General features: G+C 35.1%; 1 protein-coding gene across 1 annotated transcript in view; it reads left to right on the top strand.

Annotated features, from left to right (window-relative positions):
- Positions 1-20,430, top strand: part of LOC104466733 (protein diaphanous homolog 2-like) — a gene marked incomplete at its 3' end in the record, with an annotated part of 57,816 nt that extends 37,386 nt beyond the window's left edge. The window contains exon 8 of the mRNA XM_010080258.1: positions 20,266-20,430. Within this exon, the coding sequence (XP_010078560.1) occupies positions 20,266-20,430 (165 nt within the window). The remainder of the gene's footprint in view (positions 1-20,265) is intronic.
- Between the last annotated feature and the right edge of the window lie 1,373 nt (positions 20,431-21,803).

Here is a 21,803-nt window from a genome sequence, read left to right as displayed (position 1 = left end):
TGAATTTCTTTAAGAAGAAGGTTCATCTGACAATGCAAAAGAGTTTAAAAAAAAAAAAAAGTACTAAAGCTTTTTCATACTGTCAAAAATAAGAGGATCCTATGAAATCTTTAAAAATTAATTGTTTAAAGTCTCCTGGGCAGCCATGCTTCAGTTGGTGTCATAGTTAGCTTACCAGATCCTGGTAGTTACAATAGGCACCCTGAACTGTAGGAGTCTGACAGCGTCTATCATCCTGGTGAATTTGGTGGCTTGACAAAATAGGTGAGACTGTGAGAAATGAACTGATTCTGCCTCAGGATTGATTTCTGTTTTCATAATTAATAGATGACCTGATAAATGGTGGTTCTCTTTTTTAGAAAGTTATCTCCAGTTATGTCAAGTGATCAAACTTTTTTCTTGGATATTTTAAAATTTTCTACACTCCTCCCCTTTTTTTTTTTTTTTTAATTGAAGAATGAAAGTTAAGGGGAGAGGAAAAATGACATCTTAGTGTTCAATATTCATTTCTTTTGTTTCTGTCAGCTTGTTGAAGAATTGTTGATGGCACATGCGGAGACTAGAAAGTTAAAGAATTTCAGGCTGAACATCTCTCTAACTGCTTGAGTGTTTGAGAAAATTTGAGATGTGTCTGAACGTAAATCATCTCTCAGTAGAGAGTTTTTATGATGCAGGAATTACACCATAATTAAAGGCATAGTTTCTCTTTCTCGTTCCTGCTAATAAACAAAGCTGGTTACCAGTAACTGTGGATGAGACATTCTTCAGAGAATATGAAAGGAATACTGCTCGATATCATACTAAGGTAGGAGATCAATTACAATAAAAATACCATTCCTAGTATTAGTTCCTAATAAAAAAGTATTTATAATCATAATACAGAAGCAAATGCTATGAAATAAATTACTTAATCCTAGGTTTTTAAACCTTTTTGACAAAGAAGTTTTTGGTACTGTGAGTGACAAAAAGATGAACAGAAATTCTTCTTACATCTTCACCTAGGGTTTTTTTTCTTGAACTATATCCAAGCAGGATAATTTGTAATTTGCCTTAATCAGTGCTTTATTTAGTGCATACAATTATTCATCTCATTGCATACTACTTGATGTAACTCTTGAATGCTTAGAAATAACTTAAAACTACTGTAGGAATTAAATACCATTACAGGAAGAGTGGTATGTTACTTTTCTGCAACCTGTTTAAAAAAATTGCCATATATTGCAGAAGTAATATGTTCTGCTAGATCTACCCCAGGGATTAAAAAACTTTGAATTAAACTTGCTAGAACTAAACTAATATGGTTTTGATTGCTAACTTGATACGTATCAAATGGTTATTTTAAGACATTTTTATTATTTACAAACTGAGGAAAATTAGTTGATGGTATCTGAATGGTTTACATTTAAAGTAAGACTATAGGCAATTAAATCAAATAATTTGATAATGGAAGCACGTTCCATTTTACATCACTTTCTTTAGAGCTGTGCAGAAATTCATGTGCATTGGTTCTGTTTGTCAGTGTGACTTCTTGCTTAGAATGTTTTATTTTTTCCATTTATGATCATAAGGTTCAATGAATATAACAGAAGAAATTCAAATTATGTAACTATAGGTTGATTGTCATCTTTTGTAAGCAATTAATAACTAAGATATGCTATGACCATCTGATTTGATTTCAAGCATAATAGAACAATCTCAGCAAATAATCCCACTATCAACTTCATACCTTCTTTCTAACTAAAAACATATATTTTATGGCAGTATACAATCTTAACTTTAACATTTCAAGTTCTGCTACATCTGTAAATGATTGTACCGATGATGTTTCTTTCAGTTATACATAGTGATGCTGGTTTGACTCCTTGTGGTCAAACCAGTTTTGTGGTTTTAATTTCTAGCCATCATGACACTTGAAAAACTGTGTAAACCTTTTGGGACCTGTTTGTTAGTAGGTATCTTTTCCTCCATAGCAGGTATCTTTTTCCTCCAATTTTTATACTGTGATCAGGTTACTTAGATTCATCTGCAATAACAAAGTGGACTCACTTTTTTAGTTTAGGACTTTTTTTCACAGTCTTTACTGGTGTTTTTTTAATATCCATTTGAAATACTGATTTCAACTCAAAACAGTATTTCAATACTTTTGTAGCTTCATAGATTTGAAGAGTAAAAAATGTAATAGCATTTATCTCTTTCTCTACATCAAAAAAACTGGCTCTGGTACGAGCATTGTTGTAGTGGAACTTTGTGTTCAATTAGTAAACACAGTTCAAACTTGCTTCCACGATCCCTGTTTGCTGGGACACAGTTCTGCAGCTCGTAGGTGTGTGTCCGTTTGTTTGTAGTGAACACTCTGGACTTTTGGAGACAGCTGTATTCAAATACTTCTGTGGGATTCCAAAGTGATTTATTTAGTTGCTGTCTTGCTGTTGTGCTAGGATTTTAGTTTGTCTGCCTATACTGGGATTTTTATAAGTATTTAATTGCCTAAGTTTTAAGGAGTGCTCACAGCACTCTGAAGTCATTGGGGTCATGAAGATGACCTGTATGGTTGGCCACCAGAAAGAGTTGTTGTTGAAAGTAGAATATAGTATGGTTAAGGTAAAAAAAAAAAAAGACTAAAATATTCTTTCTGTGAATTTTGTGCTATATTAAATAAATTATGTGCGATTCTTGAGAGAACTTTTTCATGATCTGATCCATAGCTAGGATTGTACTTTACTTGAATTGTAAATAATTTAACTTTAAATGTGAGAGGTTTCTTTTATAACTAGCCCAGCTTCATGCAGCACTGGGGAGTCTGATTCAACAGTTCAGAAAAGCAATTACAGACTACGACAAATCCAACTTTCACTCCTTGTTTCATTTCAGTGTTTGTGCCTCTAATTGAAGCTTTTTTAAAGTGGGAAACTCTGAATTTTATACTTATTTGCTGTAGGTGTGTATGCTGGTTTCTTTTCAGTGATGCTAAAACATGAGTGTCTGGGTGGGGATTACGGAAGCTATTCAGAATAATGAGGTTTAACTTTAAATATTAAGGAAGATTAAAGACAACAGAATGAGAAGCTATTTCAGAGGGAATACCCGTAAAGTTGTACAGAGTTAACTTATTAATTAATATCTTGACTGTAGATACATCAATAATGAATACCACCTCTTCCCCCCTCCCAACATGCATTGACATCCCCCGTGACCAAGGTTTATTCCTCCAGAAATTGGGCAGGAGCTTTGAGCGTTGTTCTGTGGAGAAGGGAGATGTGGTAGAGGTAGGGTGGCAGGAGAGCACACTGTTTGATCTCTGGGATTAGCTTCAATCTTTTTGTTATCCTGCTAGTTGGAGAGAGTGACTTTTTTCTGTGTTGCTTTTGGACAATTATATAGTTTGTAAACAATATTACATTAATTTATTTATATAATATGTCCTAGATGTACTAGTGTGTCCTTAAATGAAGATTTTTGTATAGCTTTTCTCTTTCCAGCTGTATCATTAGCCCTAGTAAGAGATATTAAGATGCCTAATCTTGTTAAAATCTTTTGCTTACCAGAGCAATAAATGGTGCTACTAAATGATTGCATACATGTGAAGAACTAAAAGCTCATCTTGAAAGAATTGCAAAATTAAGGGAACCAGGAATGAAAGAAGAAAAATTACTGCAAATACAAAATTTTCAAAGCAGTGTGAATTCATCTTATCATTAAATAGAATGACGGCGATTTGTGAACTAGTTTTAATTTCCAGAAAAGAACACCATTCATTTAAACAGAATCCTTTTTATGAAATAAAAAAGCTGTCTTCTTGAAAGGCGTATGTTCTCACTTGATATGTATTTATGCTCCTAGTTCTATCGAATAATTACTATTGACTCACAACTAAATATGAATTTTATTAGTTCCTTACTTGATGTACTTCAGTGGTAGTGAAATGATCTGGGGAGAAGTCTGGTTTAAGTATGTGTGGGACTTTTGTGCACTGAGGATGTCAGATAATGTTTAATATGCACTAAACATCAGCTGATAATTCTCTTGTATGAACCACTGTACTGCAGAATCTCTTATAGCAGGCCAGCAGGGAAGAAACAAATATACTGTGAACCAGAATCTCAGCGTCTGGAAATGGCTGTGAACCTCTTTTCCTCTCTTGGAGTGAGCGAGCAGCAGGATGTAATTTACACACTGACACAGAGTGCTGAAAGAATGTTAATGGCATTAGCACTCTTGTCATCTGTTAACACTTGGGGTTTCCTCCTAGCTTGTTACGGAAAAATAAGTCAGTGTTTTGAGATGTCATTTTTAGGGAAGCTTGGGTTTGTTTTTCAGACAATTTGAAGTGCAGTGGTGCCTTCATTTCTGCATGAGTATGTACATTAATAACCAAATTTGTTCATAACTAGGGATTTCTCAAAAATAAGCCCAAAAGGGGAAAATTTCTAGGAACTTCTGTATATGCCCCTACGCTTGAAGTAACTATCTTTTTTCGAAGGTATAGCCAAAAATACTATGTTAGATGAAATTTAAAATCACCCTGTATGTTGGCTCTTTCAATGCTGATTTCCTAATTGATTTCTTACAAGCCCATTCGAGCTGAGGACAACTGCTGAAGTAGGAATGTGAATGGAATTAGTTTTGAAGCAATGATTCTGTTGGGCTACCTGTCAAACCACTTTTGTGTCATTGTTCTGTTCTAGTCAGATGTATAAAATAACAAAAAGGAATTGAGAATGCACTCAGCTAGAGAAACTTTGGAAGACAGTATAGTAAGAGGAGAATAAAAATTAGCCAGTGGATGGAAGGATGAAGGCTGAGAATCCAGGTTTTGAGATAAGGGGAGTGGTGTCAGAATGAGAAGGTTTACAAATACTCATAGGACTGGAAAGAAAAGTTCAACACAACAAAAAGATGCCAACTTTTTCTTTCCACCTGAAAGCTGCAAATGTATTTTGCTTCTTTGTAAGACAGTCTTAGTGTATGCTCAGTCCTCTTTAAATGGAAAATGCTTTGAGTGGTAAATATAAGTATTATACTGTATATCTTTTGCTTTACAATTAATTGTAAACTTAAGGTGAACTTTTTGAAGTAGAACGTACATTTAAGTACTAGGAACACCATTCCCTCCCCATAGACCTGAATTCATTGCTAATGAGATATTAAAATACTCTTACGGACTTCCACTTTCTGCTACATATTCTATAGACTATAGATTCATTGTCATCATGAGTAAATAAAAAAAAAAGTGATTGGTTTACATTAAATTTTGCATCCAGGATGCTCTGTTCTGACTTCATGTACCACTATGAAAGCTAAATTTGTGACTTGAGTATCAGATCTGAGATTTCAACGACTTGCTTGGCTGCTTGACTGACAGCCACCAAATGTGTATGCCCCAAATTTACATTATTTTGTGTTGCCTCAAATGCAAGAAAAGAATCACTAATATGCACTTCTGAAAAGGAAATCAACAGTGTATCATTTTATGAGAGGTTACATTTAAAAACCTTTTATCTCTGAACACTCGCATCATATTTAAATGGGTATGCTAAAGCAACCAAGACACACTTGATTAAACTGATCGTGCTTGTAATTCTCAGGAGTACATCTGAAGGTCTGACGTATTTCATCAGCATAGGCAGAAAATCCCACTTCTGAAAGCACAGTGATAGAAGATAGGAAGAATTAGTTACATACATATAATCTGCTTTTATTTTCCAAACTAGTGGCTTTTTGAGAAAATTCGGGGCATCAATGAGTAAACAGTGTTTTCTTTTTCCATTTTTGCATTGCTAGTTGTTCAGGCTCATAGCATCTCAGCATTTTGAATCCTATTGAAGAGCTGACCCTGCCAAGTTCACTATCAGATTACAGGCAATTTGTGCTGTGTTTAGTTATGTATATTCCATTGACATTTTTAAGCTAGGGGGGGAAAAAAGACTTCTGTTTGATGTTGTTGAGCTCAAATGTACTTAAGTTGTTTACTTAGTCTTTAGAGAGAGTTTCTCCCTAGCATATAAAATGATTTGCTTGTGCAGACTAGCCTTTTTGTAGGTATCAGTTTAAAAATTAGATAATCAGCAGGTCAGAAACACGGACAGGACCTATTGCACCGAGAAGGCACAATAACAGAAACACATTCTGGAGATCTTGGTCCTGAGCAGCACAGCAGCACTCACAGAGACAATCTCAGAAGCCGTAGGTTTTTTTGGTTTTTTTTTTAGGAGATCATCTTTATTCAGTAACAGTCATGATATAACAGTTGCTATTCAATTTGATTTCCACTGAGAAATGTCAGTGTGGCCTTGTGACATTTACTAATCCTTTCACTTACCTAATTTTTCATCCTGAAAAAAAAATTAATCCCCCACTAAAATTGCTTTGAAATATTTGCTTGACTGGTGTCACAGTTTGTATGACTAGATATTTGTCATGAAGGTCAGCTGGCATCATTAAATTGATATAAGGTTACGTATACTGTTTCTGCTGCATGTAAATATTGTAGACCTGCAACACATTTTCCCATTGTGTTGGAAGGAATATGAAGCAGATGAAAGCTGTGAATCTTTTTACAGAGTTAACTTATAAAGATGTACTGCTGAAAAAAGGCAAGTTGTTTTACTGTCCTAATAGAACGAGCCTCCTTTTCTGGTCCCTACTGAAAGCCAGTTGGGTTTGGCGTGTTATTTACTACAGTCGGTGGCGGTGTTGCTAGCTGTTTACCCAAAACCTCTTCCTAAATTAGTGAAAAAATCCATCAATTTGTCATGATACTGTTACAATACTTATGGGTGTTCTAGAAAGTATTATATTTTACAATTTCAGAATTGCCATATGGGTTTTTATACTAGCTGTTTTAAAGGAAAACTTATTTTCATTCATTTCCTAACGTGCTTTGAGCATCTGTGGTTCCTAAGCTGCAACCCTTGTAAATTAAAGAGACATTCCAATTAAAGATGAGTTTAACCTTGTAGAAAAAAAAAACACCTTTGGTATCTTCCTGCTTAGTGAAGTCCAGTCTTCCTACTCAGGAGACAGTATAAAGTTAAGTATATTTTCCTTAAACTGTTTCTTTGACAGAAGAGGGTTGAGGAATGAAGGAGGTTTAAGCACAGTGTTAGCCTTCATTTTTATGCCCTCAGCTTTATTTCTTCTGAGTGAATGTGATACTGAGAGGTATGCGAGAAATAGTGGTGGAAGAAACTGTTAGTCTGTCTTTGCATTAAATCTGTAAATTTAAGCAGCCAGTGTGGAATTATAAGGGTTTCTTTTAGGGTATATGGAGTAGCAGGTTTATCCTGAACCGAGCAAACACACTATCATTTGCAAATCTAAAGCCATCTCCTTTGTTTTAGTGCCTCTCTTTCTCAGCTCTAACGAGGCATACTGAAGCTTTCTGGAATAAATGTGGGTGGTTTTAGTGGGGGGGCGTTAATCACACGAAGTGTGAAGTTTTCCTTAAGGTATGCTGAAATTCTGGATTTTCCTCTGTGGTGCACTATACATCCAAAGAATTGTTAGTCTGTTTTTATTACATACCATCAAATAACATAGATACTGTTCAGATATTTCATCTTAATTGTTTCATTTGATACAGGCTGTGCATTGCTCAGTGAAACAGCATTTGGAAAACTTGAAATTGGTCAAGTCTCATCTGGCAAGATTCCAGATGTTTATTTTTGTCCTGTTATGAGGTTTTTACAATACTTCGTTGTGCTTTTGCTTGGTACTTGGCTTTATTCCCGTTTTTGTGTTCCTGTATTTAATATCTTTATGTTCATTGTTGAGAAAGGAATTCTACACAGACCTGCATAATTGATCATCAGATATTCCATTCATTTATGAACAAAATACGATAAAAGCCAACAGAGAGAGATTAGCAAATCATTGTTTCAGCACTTGACTAGTTATGTGAAAATTGTTGATTTGCTTTGAGACAAGATCAGCCTCACAGACGCCAGGCTGCGTTAAGAGCATAAACAACGGATGATGATAAGTAGCAATGCATTTATCAGAGGAAGGTATCAGTCAGGTTCTTCAGGGACTGGTGTGAAGTCCACTTTTACCTACTGGCTTCAGGAGGAGTGTAACAGAAGGCAAACAGCATGTCAGTTAAATACTCAGACAACGAATCAGTAAACAATGCAAACACAAGGGAGAGAAATAGCAAAGGGCCTGGGAGAGAAATCAGGACTTGAGTGTGAGAATAACTCAAGTGTGTGAGCAAAACTGTAGTGGACACATGTATTCATGAAGATCTAGCTTGTTAGTAACATGAACGGTATACTACCTTCTCTTTTTTTAATAAGGTAGAAAACCAAGAAGCAAACACAGTTGGTTCAAGTTGAAAAACATATTCTGTAAATTACACAGTACAAACTTTTGTATGTTATCTGCTTAAGGCCAGATATTTGAGTTGTGTTGGATTTTTTTTTGATTCGTTAATCCCTGAGATTATGTAGATGTACCACATGAGGGAGCTCCGTTCTGTGCTGCACCTTGAAGACGGCATCTAGAATTATGCTTCAAAGCTGGTACTGAATAAAATTGAGAGAGGATCTTATACAAGAAAGGAGAAACGTATGAAAAGGTTGCTGAAATGCATTTTTAGAGGATGTGTTGGCTAACTAGTGAGAGAAAAATTTTTGACAGTTATCTGCACAGACATGTGAAAAATTATATAGGAGGAAAAGCCTGCTAGTTTAGGAGATTCTCAGGAATAAAATTCTGTGAACAAAAATGTACTTAAATACATGGAAATCTGAAGGCTTCTTGATAGTGAATAATTGCCCAAGGGAAACTGTGCTTTCATCCTTAAATTTATACTAAACCAAGTTGTCCACATCACTGAAAGATATTTGTGTAAAGAATTGTGCACTACTAGAATGAGAATTCATTAGAGATCCATTTTCTAATTGCTGTATGCTTATTTTAAAATTTGAAATTAAAGGGAGAATGAACTCCATAAATCCCTGGTGCTGCAGCATTAGATCTGAAAATCAAACTGTCCTGAGACATTACTTTATCAAAAGTGTTGGTGTTGATGGAACTGCTTTTTGATCTCTACCCTTCTTCAGTCCCCTAAAGGAAAAATAAATTTAAAAAACCTTTTTGGAGGGGAAGGATGTTATCAAGAAAGTGTATTTGGTATTCTTTCAAGTGGTATGGCTGGGTACAGGAAAATTTCATTTCAGATCCTGATTGCCCTGTGATTATGCTCTTGGCTTTTTTTTCTGACCAGAGCATTTGTTTAAGAAATATCCTTAAGTGTTTGTTGGCTGAGATAGAAACTTGAGGGATCACTTCACTTTACTGATTTTTCCTCGTTTTGATCTCAGTCATTTGGACCAAGGCTGTTTTGTGTGCATACAATGGTGAGTTCCTATCAAGTATTTGCCCAATGAGTTATTAATACCAAAAATATGTAGTACTATCTGGAGAGAAAAGAGGAGGGAAAGGACATGCACAGTTGTGCTCAAATTGTACGTAATGTGTTGTTTCAAGTATGCAGCTGGTATCCAAAACACTATTTGGGTGCAAAATACTCTCATTTTTAGAGTGTAGTCTTTCACTCTCATTCTCTCCTGTGCTTGAATTTGTGAACACTTCATTACAACAGTTGCTTGCACTAAACAAATAATTAGAATAAATTTATTCTCTGCTTCTTTATCAGGTGACATAAAATAATTCCTTTTCCACCTCGATTTTGAACATCTAGGCTCTTGAAACATGTGATCTGAACTTTTTCAGATTTCTGAAAGGAAGAAAATGAGGATTTCTGACATTGCTGCTTTAAAGGAAACCTAGAAATATAAGGAGTCAATTCTCGTTTCCTTCCCCACACTTTACCAAAAAACTTCATATAGATGAAGTAACCATCAGATCTACTGATGGAAGCTTGTTAAAACAGGGTACAATTGACAGCTCAAACATGCCTCTCTTAATTACATCCAGATGAAGTGAGGAAAAACTGCATGATCAAAGAGTAAGTGAATGTGGTTGCGGTTTCTCTGAAAGATTTAGGGCACACAAAGCTGTAATTATTGTTTAAGACATCTCATTGTGTGTTCCAAAGCTAGCATAATATTTCTGGGACTGGCTGCCTTACCATGGCTTTGCTGAAATAGGTATCAACAACTAATTTTTTTTTAGTTGGTGTTAGAACATTGTTTGTCAATGCTTTGTGTTATTGGGAACAGTCACAATTAATTTGAATATAATATGCAAAACAAATTTTGCAGAATCATTTTGTTTGTACTAGCTGCATTTCAGTTGTTTTCTCTCTTGTTTTTCTTCATCTAAACAGATTTTTATCTAATTGTACTCCAGGGAAGGTATGCAAGAAATCCATTATTCTTGCAACATTTTCTGTTTGATATATTCTTGACTATCATGTCTTCTGTGTTGCTTTCTAATTAATGCATGAATAGTGATTATAGTTAATTGTTTGTCACCACAAAAAGAGAGATTTGAGTTGGAAAAGCTAAGATACCATTCTTCATAGTGTTTCAAATTATTTTTAAACCAGAATATCAGAAATGAGAATTGAGTTAAGAAGTAGAATATTTCTGTTGTAAAAGGTGCTCGAAAAGCAACTGCATAAAGTAGATGGGGAGTGACTACTTTTCAGACTTGTTAGTATGGGATTCCAGGTAAAAATGTGATCCATGGCTGTGAAGGATCTGAGCCAAGATCTCTGAATTTTGTACCAGTATAGGAAAATAACCTGTACAGCGTTACCAAGCTGGAACGGTAAACTGTAGGGTTCTTTACATTCTTCTGTAATTTCATAAGACTCTTCTAACCTTTCTTCTGCCCTGTCATACTCTAGTAGCTATTGTTCTGTCACTCCCATCAGTTGCCCCCCATCATGCCATTGTCACTTTGAAGTATGTGTTATAGGTCTAAAAGGGCTTAAAAACTGCAAGGGAAGATCGTGAAATACGTAACCTATATACATGGGGTGTGAAATTACATCTATACCTGCATCTGTCCATCCATTTGATTCCTCATCTGGTATTATCTTCTTTTTTTCTTGTTTTTAACAGTTCTCACAACTTCCATTTCAGATCAAATGAAGCTAAATGGTCTACCTCTTCCATTCATGAATGGCATTTTGCCGTTCTCTTAAAAGGACATTTTTCACCTGTCCGGCAGCATCAGTAAATTCAGTTCCTTTCGGCATGTTTTTGCAAAAGCAGTTTCAAAATTTCATCAGTGGAAGTAAAGCTCTATTTTTGTCAGGATGAAAGGTTTTGTTTGCTTTCAGTTCTAGAGCTTTGAAAAATTGTTTTGATCTGTGTCCTGTTAAAAAAGGGGAGTATGGACTTTGGGGATTATTTCCTGCTTACAATCATGGAAAAAGCCCTTAACTGCTGAGGTCATCAGCTGTCTTTTTCTCTGAACAAAAAAAAATTGTGTTTTTAGGTTAATTTAGGTTATGACCTAGCTTCAGTTTTGGAGTTTTTCTGATTTTTAAAAACAATTTATTTAATAAAGAAAAGATCTTTCCTTCTCTCTAGCCAGTGGCTGTATAACTGCTGCCTTTTATGTTTGAGGAGTCAAGTGCGCTTATTTACTTTTAAAGTTTTCTTCTTCATGGTACCACAGGAAATTCCTAAATCAGCATCGTAAGGCTTTGAGCAGACTTTTCCAATACAAACCAATTTGAGAAACAGCCTGCGGAGCTTTGTTCCTTGAACTGAATATTTTATAGAATAGGCCCTTGTTTATCAGTTTTTGCCTAGAGAGTTCCTATGGGACTTTCAGAAAAATGAGTGCCGATCTTTGCATCCTGATTAACAGAAGTATAAATAAGGAAGGCAGTATTGAAATGATGTTGACATAAGCTTTCTCTTGTGCATGGTTAAGTGGTGTAGAAGTAGAATCAATGGAAAATAGTCTTTTCATTATTGAGAAGTTTCAGTGGATGAAAATTAGGAATTGATATAATTGCTTAGAGCTGGGAGTAAGTAAACATTGACAGATTTTTCTAGTGTTTATCAAGATGAAAGTTTTATAACCATTTAGGGCCAAGTCAGAAAGCCTCATCTTAATTAACATGAACTTAAGTGTGATTCTGCAATTTAGGGAAAAGGAGCAGGTCACAGCTAGCATTGTGATCAGATGGTTAAGATCTTTCTGTGCTTCATTTTCATGAACACAAACACTGTAATAGTGTCTGTACGCAGTCAGTGAGTTTATTAAATAATTCTGATAGTTAATGGCTTCTTCAGGTACTAATGTAATGAGTGCCAGGGAGAGGAATAGACATCTTTGCTGGATGATAACTGAGAAGCAACTGTTCTTTTGTGAGTTTTTTCCTGGGTTGTCCTGTCAGATGCTGAATGATGAGGTAATTTGCTTTGTAATGAGAACAAAATTCTCACACTGAGCTTTTTTATGGCTATTTTATTAGTGAATCTTTAAGCTCTTCAGAAATACATTGTTTTGTGCAAACAGATAAAATGAATAGGGCTCCTTCTACAGGTCTTGTTTTGTTCGGGTTCTAATTTGGGTAGATGAAGTGTATTGTAATGAAGATTTCTGCAATTTTTTTTTTTTTTTTGCAAAGGCTTTCAACAGGAAGAGCAGATTAGGTGTATAATTGTGATTCATAATTATCTGTGTATGCTCCAGAAGTCTTGTCTTCTGTGCAGTCACAGAGATACATTATGTATGTAGTGTGAATGATAAAATTGTTAGCATCTGTTTACATACTGATAGCAGGTGAAAATAAAGCTATCAGTGGAAGTGAGTTACTGTTATTAAAGGTGAATTTCTGTCTTCAGCTAATAAGTTCTGTTTGTGTTTCTCCAGTTCAATTCAAAGAATGTTCTATTATGAATGAGCCTGGAGAGTAGAAACGAAGAGCCCTGGTATATCCTTTATTAAGGATGATGACACTGGTGGATAAAATTTTCTCTTCTAGCTATATAGAACATATTTTTTCCCTAGTTTGGCAGTTTCTTGGTGCAGAATCCTGCTTGGAAAGGTTTGCAAGAGGGCAGTTTGTATGGTTGAAATATTTTTAGTAGATTTTCACACTTACTGGTAGTTGTTTGGAAATGGTTACAGAAATATTTGTGTATTGCTTTAATATTAGTTGTAGATAAGTGTTCCTGTGGGGAAAAAAAAAGTTTTGCTCTATGAAAAGTGTATGGCAATAGATTAGCAAGCAGTCTACTTCTGGTTTTAATTTCAGGTGATCACATCAGGGGATTACATTATTTTTACGGATGAGTTTGAAGCATGGGTTTGGTTCTTTTTTTTAAAGTGAGGCAATGAGTCGGCTTAAGTGTGTCTAGGAAGCTAAATCAAACCCAATGCAGATAAATAAACTCAATTATTTGGCCCTTATGCTTGCTTTAAGTAAATTGTTAGTGTCTTCTGAAATTCTGATGATGATGTGAATAATCCATTTTATTGGAAAACAAGTTTAAATAATAAAGACCTATTCAGCAAGGTAATTTATTTAAAACTGGATGTTTATAATTCATAGTGAGGATTCTGACAACTGGGATTGTACTTAGTGTTTCATGTTTCTCTTCAGCAGTTCACGTAATCTGATTTAATTTTGGCATGCTTGGAGTGGGAAAAGCTATATTTGGGTCAAGTACAGTGTGTAAAACTTATTTGTGAATTTGGGATTTTTTAAATGGAATTAAATTGTGTTATATATCCAGCATAGAGGGAAGAAAATTATCTGAGATGTTATGTATTGAAGTTGAAATTGTGTATAAACAGAGTAACCAAAGCCTTGCTCATTTAGGTTTCCTGGAATCACAGAATGGTTGAGGTGGGAAGGGACCTCTGGAGGTCATCTTGTCCAGCTGCCCTGCTAAGCAGGCTTACAGATGGCTTTTGAGTATCTCCAAAGTTCCATAACCTCTCTGGACAACCTGTTCCTGTGCTCAGTCAGTCACCCATTTAAGCTCAGTTTGGCTGTTACTCAACACTTCATTCAGACTCAGAAATGTAGAAGGCGAAATATGAATTAGGTTATGAATTTTTCATTGAAGTCCCTTTAGGTATAAATGTAGACTGACTTCTCTGTGGAAGTGGAGTCTTCTAATTGTTTTCCGATTTCTTGCCTACTCTACTGTACACTTAAATTTCTTTTGTTGCTGATTTCTTACTGCTGAGGATGTCAAGTGCCACCTATGAGTAAGGTTAATTTGCAAGCAGATCTGGTGATCCACACATTAATATTAGTAAAATGCAACATTTATCGTGAGCGGTGACACTAGTGTTTTTTAATCCCACTCTTGTGTGCTTTATCTAATATATCATAAAGACATACAAACAAAATCAGCTGTTGTGTGATTATTTACATAATTCTTTCTGCTGAATTAGTTCTCCCCCAACTGCGTCATTTTGAGCTCTACCAACTTTACTTTCAAACTTCTTGAATAGGCAGTGTTTCAGCACATTTATTAGTTTTCCCACAGTGTCTGCGGTAACATGTTATGGATTGAGCTGGCTGACAATTAGTTAATGGAAGTAAAACTAAATTTGATTTCTTAAAAAATAGAGGAATATGCAGTAAAGGTGATAGACTGGTTTTATATGATTAAAATCTATTGGATTAATAATGAAGTTGTAATTTTATCAAAACATCAACTGTTGGTGTGTTTGTTGTTCCAGATATTCTGGATGTATTTGTCCTTTTAAAGAGTTGCAGTGTGTATGTGTATCTCCAGAATAATCAGGTGGCATTATGATACGTGGCTGCATTCCCTCCTGCTTGAAGTACTGCTGGCATTAATTCCATAGTTCAGAACAGGAGAGAAACATTCCGACATAGGATTTGTCATGGAAATTTTAATAAGTCAGTTTTAATTAAACGGTATTAATCTGAGACACAAAACATTCTGATGGAAATTGTCAATTTTCAGAACGGTAAATGAGTACTCAGAAGTTTAGCATAGCTAACAGAATATTTCAAGTTGTAAAGTTAGTAAAGTATAAAAGAATACTCCTTGACATATATATTTTCAGTCTTTCAGGATTATGAAGGCTTGGAGCTTTATCATTGCGTAATGAGAGAGTTCATGGACATTTGTAGATTAGAAGATTAGATATTTAAATAAGTAAAGTTTAGTTGGCTTTGCTTTCCAGACTCCTAGAAAATCCCAAGCTGATTATTTTTTCCTTCCTCATTATAGTGCTAATTTATATAATATGCTAAATACATTGATTCTTTCCTTTTAGTTTGGGTATATTTATACTCTAGACCCAGCAGGCCTTTATTTTCTTCTGTCCTTGTGGTTTTGCTCTCTGTTAGGAGTTAATCCATCTGTAGCATAATGCCAGCTGCTGCTTTCTTAAATGAAGTCTTTTGTGTCAGCATAAACTTCTGAGAATCAAGCATTACATGAAAAACTCTCCCAATGGAATGCTGCTTTCACCTGTACCCGGTAGCTGGAAGGACATGTCAAAAAAACTTCTATTCAGTCTGTGAAATGCTTTTGGAAAGTGTTAAGAGGTTTCTGGCAGGTATCTCCTTTTTTGTCTTGCAGTACATTCTTTCTTCGTCTGGAGGTATCAAAGTTGTCAGCTGTGGTAGGGTTTCTTTTAATTGTTTCAGGCCTGTGTGCTGGAACGCCAGTGCATTTTTTAAATTCTAAAATTTTAAAATTACCAATGTTCTTTCTACTGTGACATATTTATTGTGTTGGTGAATGCCAAGCTGTCAATGTTGGCTTGCATTTTCTTTGTAAATGCTGACAGTAATAGGTCTTGCCTTTGAGCAAGGGAGTTCTTTACGTGTTCAGGTACTTTAATAACCCTATTATTCAAGTTATTGATATATTGATGTGAAATTCATAGCAAATGTTATGGTAGAAAGGATGACTTGCCCTCCAGCAGATCTGGGGTCTTTAACCTTGATTTCTCCCAAGATAGTGGTTGGCATTTACCTGTATCTGTGTAGTTTAAAAGGCATCAAGTTTTTTTTTTTTTTGGTTATTTGTTTGCATTTTAATTTTAATTTTCTTTAGACTTCTTTAGCAACATTTAGACTCGGACTCATAGAATGGTTTGGGTTGGAAGGGACCTTAGAGGTCCTTTAGTTCCAACCCCCTGCCATGGCAGGGACACCTCCCACTAGCCCAGGTTGCTCAAAGCCTCATCCAGCCTGGCCTTGAACCCCTCCAGGGATGCGGCATCCACAGCTTCTCTGGGCGATAAACCATTTGTCCCATTAAACAGACTTGACAGAGAGCTAGAGCCAGGATGGGAACCCAGCACAGCCCAGCAACAACCATTTAATGAAACACATGAAATCACAGCAGGGGATAATACTCAATGTGGGCTGGACAAGACTTGGTAGCCCCTTAGTGATATCCCTGATACGAACCGCAGTGAGCAGCGCTCCTCTCTAGAGAACCAATTTATGGTTCTAGATCAGGTTCTGGATTTATCTATGGTTCTATACCTGTTCTAGCTTACTTGGTGGTTCTAGATCACTTTTAGCTATATCTTGTTGATTCTGATTCAGGGTGCCAGGTCACTTGGTGTACAGTGAATTTCACTGTATTGCACGGTCAAGTATATATTAACTTTTTTATACCAGTTGCTGAACAATGATTTATTTATTAATCTCAGGGTTAACTGTTGAACCCAATGAAGTAGGATAGCACTTCTGGAAGACACCTGTAAATTCTACACTGAAATAACACTTCCTCAACAACTCAAACTTGACACTTAGAAAGTCTCCAAGTACTACTGTGTAGTTGGCTTCCGCAGTAGTATTAAAATGAAAAAAGGAAATAGGTTAAAGGACATAGACTCTCCTCTACCTAGTAACCTTAAAATAAGTATTTAAAAACTTCAGTAAGGATTATATCTGTAAAGTTGACTATACGGCAGTTAGATATGGTTCTGTTATTGTTGCAGTGGTGTGTTCACTAATCTCAGTGAAGCAGTAAAGTCTCCCTATATTCAGGCTTACAAATGCGCTTTTTTTTGGTTTAGGTGGAACTTGGGGAGTAAGGTATGGTACTAAAGATGGAAAAATGTTTCCAAGTGGGTGGGGTTTTGTTTCATTTGGTGTTTTGGGTTTTTCTGTTTTGGTGTTTGGGTTTTGGTTTTTTTTCAAATAATAGTATCTACATTAAAGTCTTGGCTTAGAATTTTCTTCTCATTATGAAAGAAACTAAAAAAATGTGTGTATGTGGAAAACAAAGCTTGTGAATAAAGTAATTTTTCTTGGTTGAACACGCATCTTTACCCTTGATAGTTCTGTGATATCAGTTTTGGTTGAGAATAGTAAGAATGAAACCTGTTTACAGTTTTAAAATGAGCACTCATTAAAGCTTCAATCTATATTAATGAAAACTGTTGGTATTAAGTATTTCTACTATGCAAAGTTTTGTTAGTTTAGACTATTCAACGATGTTTTTTCATGAAATAGTGCAGGTAAGTGTGGCTTTGTTTCTCTGGCATGACTGTATTGCCTGAGTCTGCAATGACTTGAAGTGGTACATTTCAAGGTGATGTTTCAAGTTAGTAATATTTTATAAGTTGAAGATTGTATGAAGCATATAGAGTGTGACAGAGAGTAAGTTTGTTAATATGACATGGTATATGACTGGAAACTATCATCTCTACAGCACTGACTTGTTTTCTTCAAAATTAAGTATAGTGAAAATACTCTATCCTCTCTTTGCTCATCACACTCATCCATCTTACTGACATCCTTTTGTCTTACAAGCCATCTGTTAATGGTGTTTCTTATTTGCAGTTTAGTACTTATTAGATTAAAATAATAATGTTGAAATACCAGTGTATGTTTCTACAGTGTTACTTTAAAGTAAGTTCTAGTTTCAGTAGCAGTATTTTTTTTTCTTCTTTTTAGTGCGTCTGTTGCTGTTTCTCATGTTGAATGTACAACCTGAATGGAGAATCTGACTCTGGCTGCTTTGTTTCAAAGAATTAATTTCAAATCTAGAATGTTTGAAGGTTTTTTTCTTTTTTGTTTCAGACTTTTCAGTAATTTTTAATATATTAATTTGGTTTTATATTATATTTTCTGAGGTTGTTTTAAAAGGAGCCACAGATACAAACTGTATAATTATATACCTTCATATTTCTTTTTCTGAGTATTTTTAGTGACTTGTTTAACACAGTAGTCTGACTCTGAGGCAATTCGTGTTTTTTTCTGAAATTTTTAGACTCTGCTCAATAATTCAGTAATGTGCCACTATTACCTGTTTAATGTATTCTTGCCATTAAATTTTCATTTCCTTTTGTACAGCTAAATGTCATTGAAGACTGAACTATACCAAGTTTGTCTTTGTTAAGACGAGCGATTCAGCAGTCCAAGCTTGAAATTCTACCCAAGCAGGTTAAACATCATTTCAGTAAACTGAAAATATAGGTATTACTCTTTGCACTGGTATGAAACTATAAAGGTAGATATTACTGTTTCAAAATCTTGATATGTCTATATTGAGATCCATCATGTTATTGGTTTCTTCTTTTTGCCATTCTGAATGAACGTTATAAGGTAACAAGAATACAGCTTCCCTTTAATGCTACTGAGGCTTTAATGAAGAAGAGAGGATTGCTTGGAAAATAAGTTTCTTAGTAGGAAAATTGACACAATTAAGAGTTTTCGATCATACTTTGAAAAAACCATTTTTTAAATTAGTATTTTTATACCCTCTCATTACTTAGAGCAGGAAAATCCAAGTGAAATACTAGGCCTTTTTCCTATTCAGGATATTTTCAGCATTGTTAGTCTTGCAGGTAGCTTGTGAAATGACGGCCTTTTAAGTACTCAACGGTATCCAAAAACTACAGAAATGTTATGAATAGGATATCCACCTGATTTTCCTTTCTTTATTCTGCAATTTGTTGATTATTTCATGAAGAATAATTTTTGGATTAAGTCTAATCTCAAAAAAAAGCAGTTTATACGGTTTCCTAATATCTTTTTCCCCTGATTAGTTTCCAGGTTGTTTGTTATTTTGCAGAGAGATAGACATCTCAAAGATATTGAGTCATTAGAAATGTAATGCTAGGCAGAGTCTCAAATTAGAGACTCAAGTATGGGGAAAGGTTGAAGCATGAGCTGTGCTGTATTAAAAATCAGAGTCTGCATGGAAGAGAGTCGTTACAAGTAAAAGCCACAGGGAGCCAGGCTGCGTGATTTCTGTAGTTCAGGGAGTAACTTGTCTTTTGTTCTTGGGTTTTGATATGTACAGCACAACACTTTCATCAGCTACAATTCTGTATCAGCAGAACTAGTTTAATCGTGTACTAGCTGTTTTTCTAACAGTGATTTGGGACTTTATCTTTGTGGATATAAACAAGAAAGAAGATATAAAAGAAGAAAATAGCAGACTGAAACTTATTTGCTTCGAAGCCAACTAATATTTCCCTTGGTAGCTTGCACCCTTCCTATATTTGCAAACTAATTGTTCTAAAAATATTGTTTTCATATAGGAGAAAAATGCCACATTTTCCTATTTAAAAGGATTATGCCAAACTTTTAATGATGACTTCTGGGATGGAAGTCAATTCAGTTTAATTTCCAGCCTTCCATGTTTCCTAATGGAAAAAATACGTATGGTGTTCCATAGTGTTTTTCTTACTAAAAAGCTGTTTATCTGTTAACTGGGGCAGGTGGGTGGATATTCCATTTTTATAAGTTCTGTGAAATTACATAATGGAGAGAGTGCCCCAAATAAATGTTCCTAGTACAGGAAGCCTGAGGCATAAGCTGAGCTACGTGGCTAGGCATTAAAGAGTCCACAAAGAAGACACATCTATAATAAAAGGCAAAGGAAATTAGATGTTATGCTAGATTATTTTGTCATTGGTAGTTAAGCACAATGCAAATTTTACATATAAAACATATGCACATAATATGGGGGATATGACTGGCTTGAACAGAGTGGGGCATTGTGGTCAGATTCTTACAGCAAACTAACTTTCAGTATGTTTTTTCATAGAATGCATTTTACAAAATTAATCATTTATAGAGGAAAGATGTCAAAGATATTTGGGAATTTTATATCAGTTGTATAGTCTATTAATTACAAATATTCTGTTGGAAAAGGGATCATTTAATGGAAAAGTGTGCCACCACCTTGTGTTGGTATGAACTAGCAGATGTAAACATACATAAAAATGTCATATTTGAAAGCAGGACTGCACTAGCAAAGTTTCCAGTTTGAACCTTTGTACTTAGTTCCCTTTCCTTTTTTTTTTTTTTTTTTTTTACTGTTAGATTGGATTATATTTGAATCATTTTCCTTAACAAAACCTTACAGCTTTGCTGAGAGTGCCCGAGAACAGTATGAAAAATTGTCCAACATGCACAACAACATGACTAAACTGTATGAAAATCTGGGAGAATACTTTACCTTTGATCCCAAAACAATAACCATAGAAGAATTCTTTGGCGATCTGAGCAACTTCAGAACTCTGTTTTTGGTGAGTAATGTCTGCAAAACATTATGCATATTCTTACATCTTCTTTCTCACAATTTTAATTCTTTTCTCTTTCTTTCTCGTGTTGTAGTTGACTTTGTTTTTTTTCTGTGGCAGGAAATTGGATGAATGTTTCCAGCATTATTTAGATTTTGGTCACTGATAGCTATCATCCTCCAGATTGTAACTTGCAATCTAGTCAATGTGGCTGAGACATATGGATAATTAGAAAATATTTTTCGTCTTTTAAAAAACTTGCCTGTTGGTTGATGCACAACAAACAGGCGTGATACTGAAAGAAGTGTTAAAATCAAGACCTAAATGGATGTGTCTGCATCATGTTTTGTTAGAATCTGGCTGATGCCTTAATGATGCTGTGATGCTATGGCTGAGACTTTCAAGATGAGCTCTCTATTGCTGACAGAACACATGAAGTTCACTTAAATGCTTATATGACTATTTCCAGTCATCAAGTGTGGTTGAAGCAGGGTATGGCTTTTTTATGAAGGAATTTAAGAATTTCATTTTAAACAGCTAAATTTTTTTTTAATGGGTTTAATGTCATGTCTCCTAGTGGCTGTCTGGGAGCCATAATTATCTGCACCATAGGAAGTGTGCATGGAAAACAGATGCCTAGAATGTCACGTTGTGTCTCTAGAGAATAGTAACATCACTTGGAAATACCACTGTTTACCATGCAGCTGTGGCTCACTGAGCTGTCTGTTGCCAGGAGCTGGCTTAATTTATCATGTAATCATTGGGACCTTCAATGTGATGGAGGAATAACTACTTTAAAACATAATTATCATACCAAGTTGACTTTTTTAGAAAACTTCTACTACAATATATTTAACTGTTCATTTAAAATTGGCTGAAATTTTCTTTTTTCCGTAAGCAAATTCTCTTCTAATTAGTAAGTGTGCCAACACATCTGTGTCAAGACTTGTCAAGAACAGCAACAGCTGTGACAAGATATTTCAGTGCATATACTTTTCCGTTAATCCAAGGTTTAAATTTTCAATGAATTTGGAAATCTACTCTATTGCAACTACTTGAAACAGACTTCAGATTAACAGTGTCCAAATATTGTGATGAAAATCTGTCCTTAAGTACGTATTTAAACTTCTATGAAGGTGATAGGAGCTAGAGGGCAAATGTTTTCTAGAAGGCATATTAGAATGAAAATATTTCCCACTGCTTACTTTTTTTTTTTCCTTCCATTTGACTTCCAGAAGATCTGGCTGATGGCTTATTGCTCTTGAATGGTTATGATTGTATTTCCAGGGAGGATATTTATAAGAGATTCATGTATTGCTTTGGAGAGGCTGAGTAATATGGGGTGGAAGTGATATTTCAGGTTTTCAGTGTGTAGACGT

The sequence above is a fragment of the Pterocles gutturalis genome, unplaced genomic scaffold, assembly GCF_000699245.1.
Source record: "Pterocles gutturalis isolate BGI_N339 unplaced genomic scaffold, ASM69924v1 scaffold5209, whole genome shotgun sequence".
In the NCBI taxonomy this organism is placed as follows: Eukaryota; Metazoa; Chordata; class Aves; order Pterocliformes; family Pteroclidae; genus Pterocles; species Pterocles gutturalis.
Note: the sequence above shows the minus strand (reverse complement) of the source record. Positions and strands in the feature narration are given on the sequence as shown.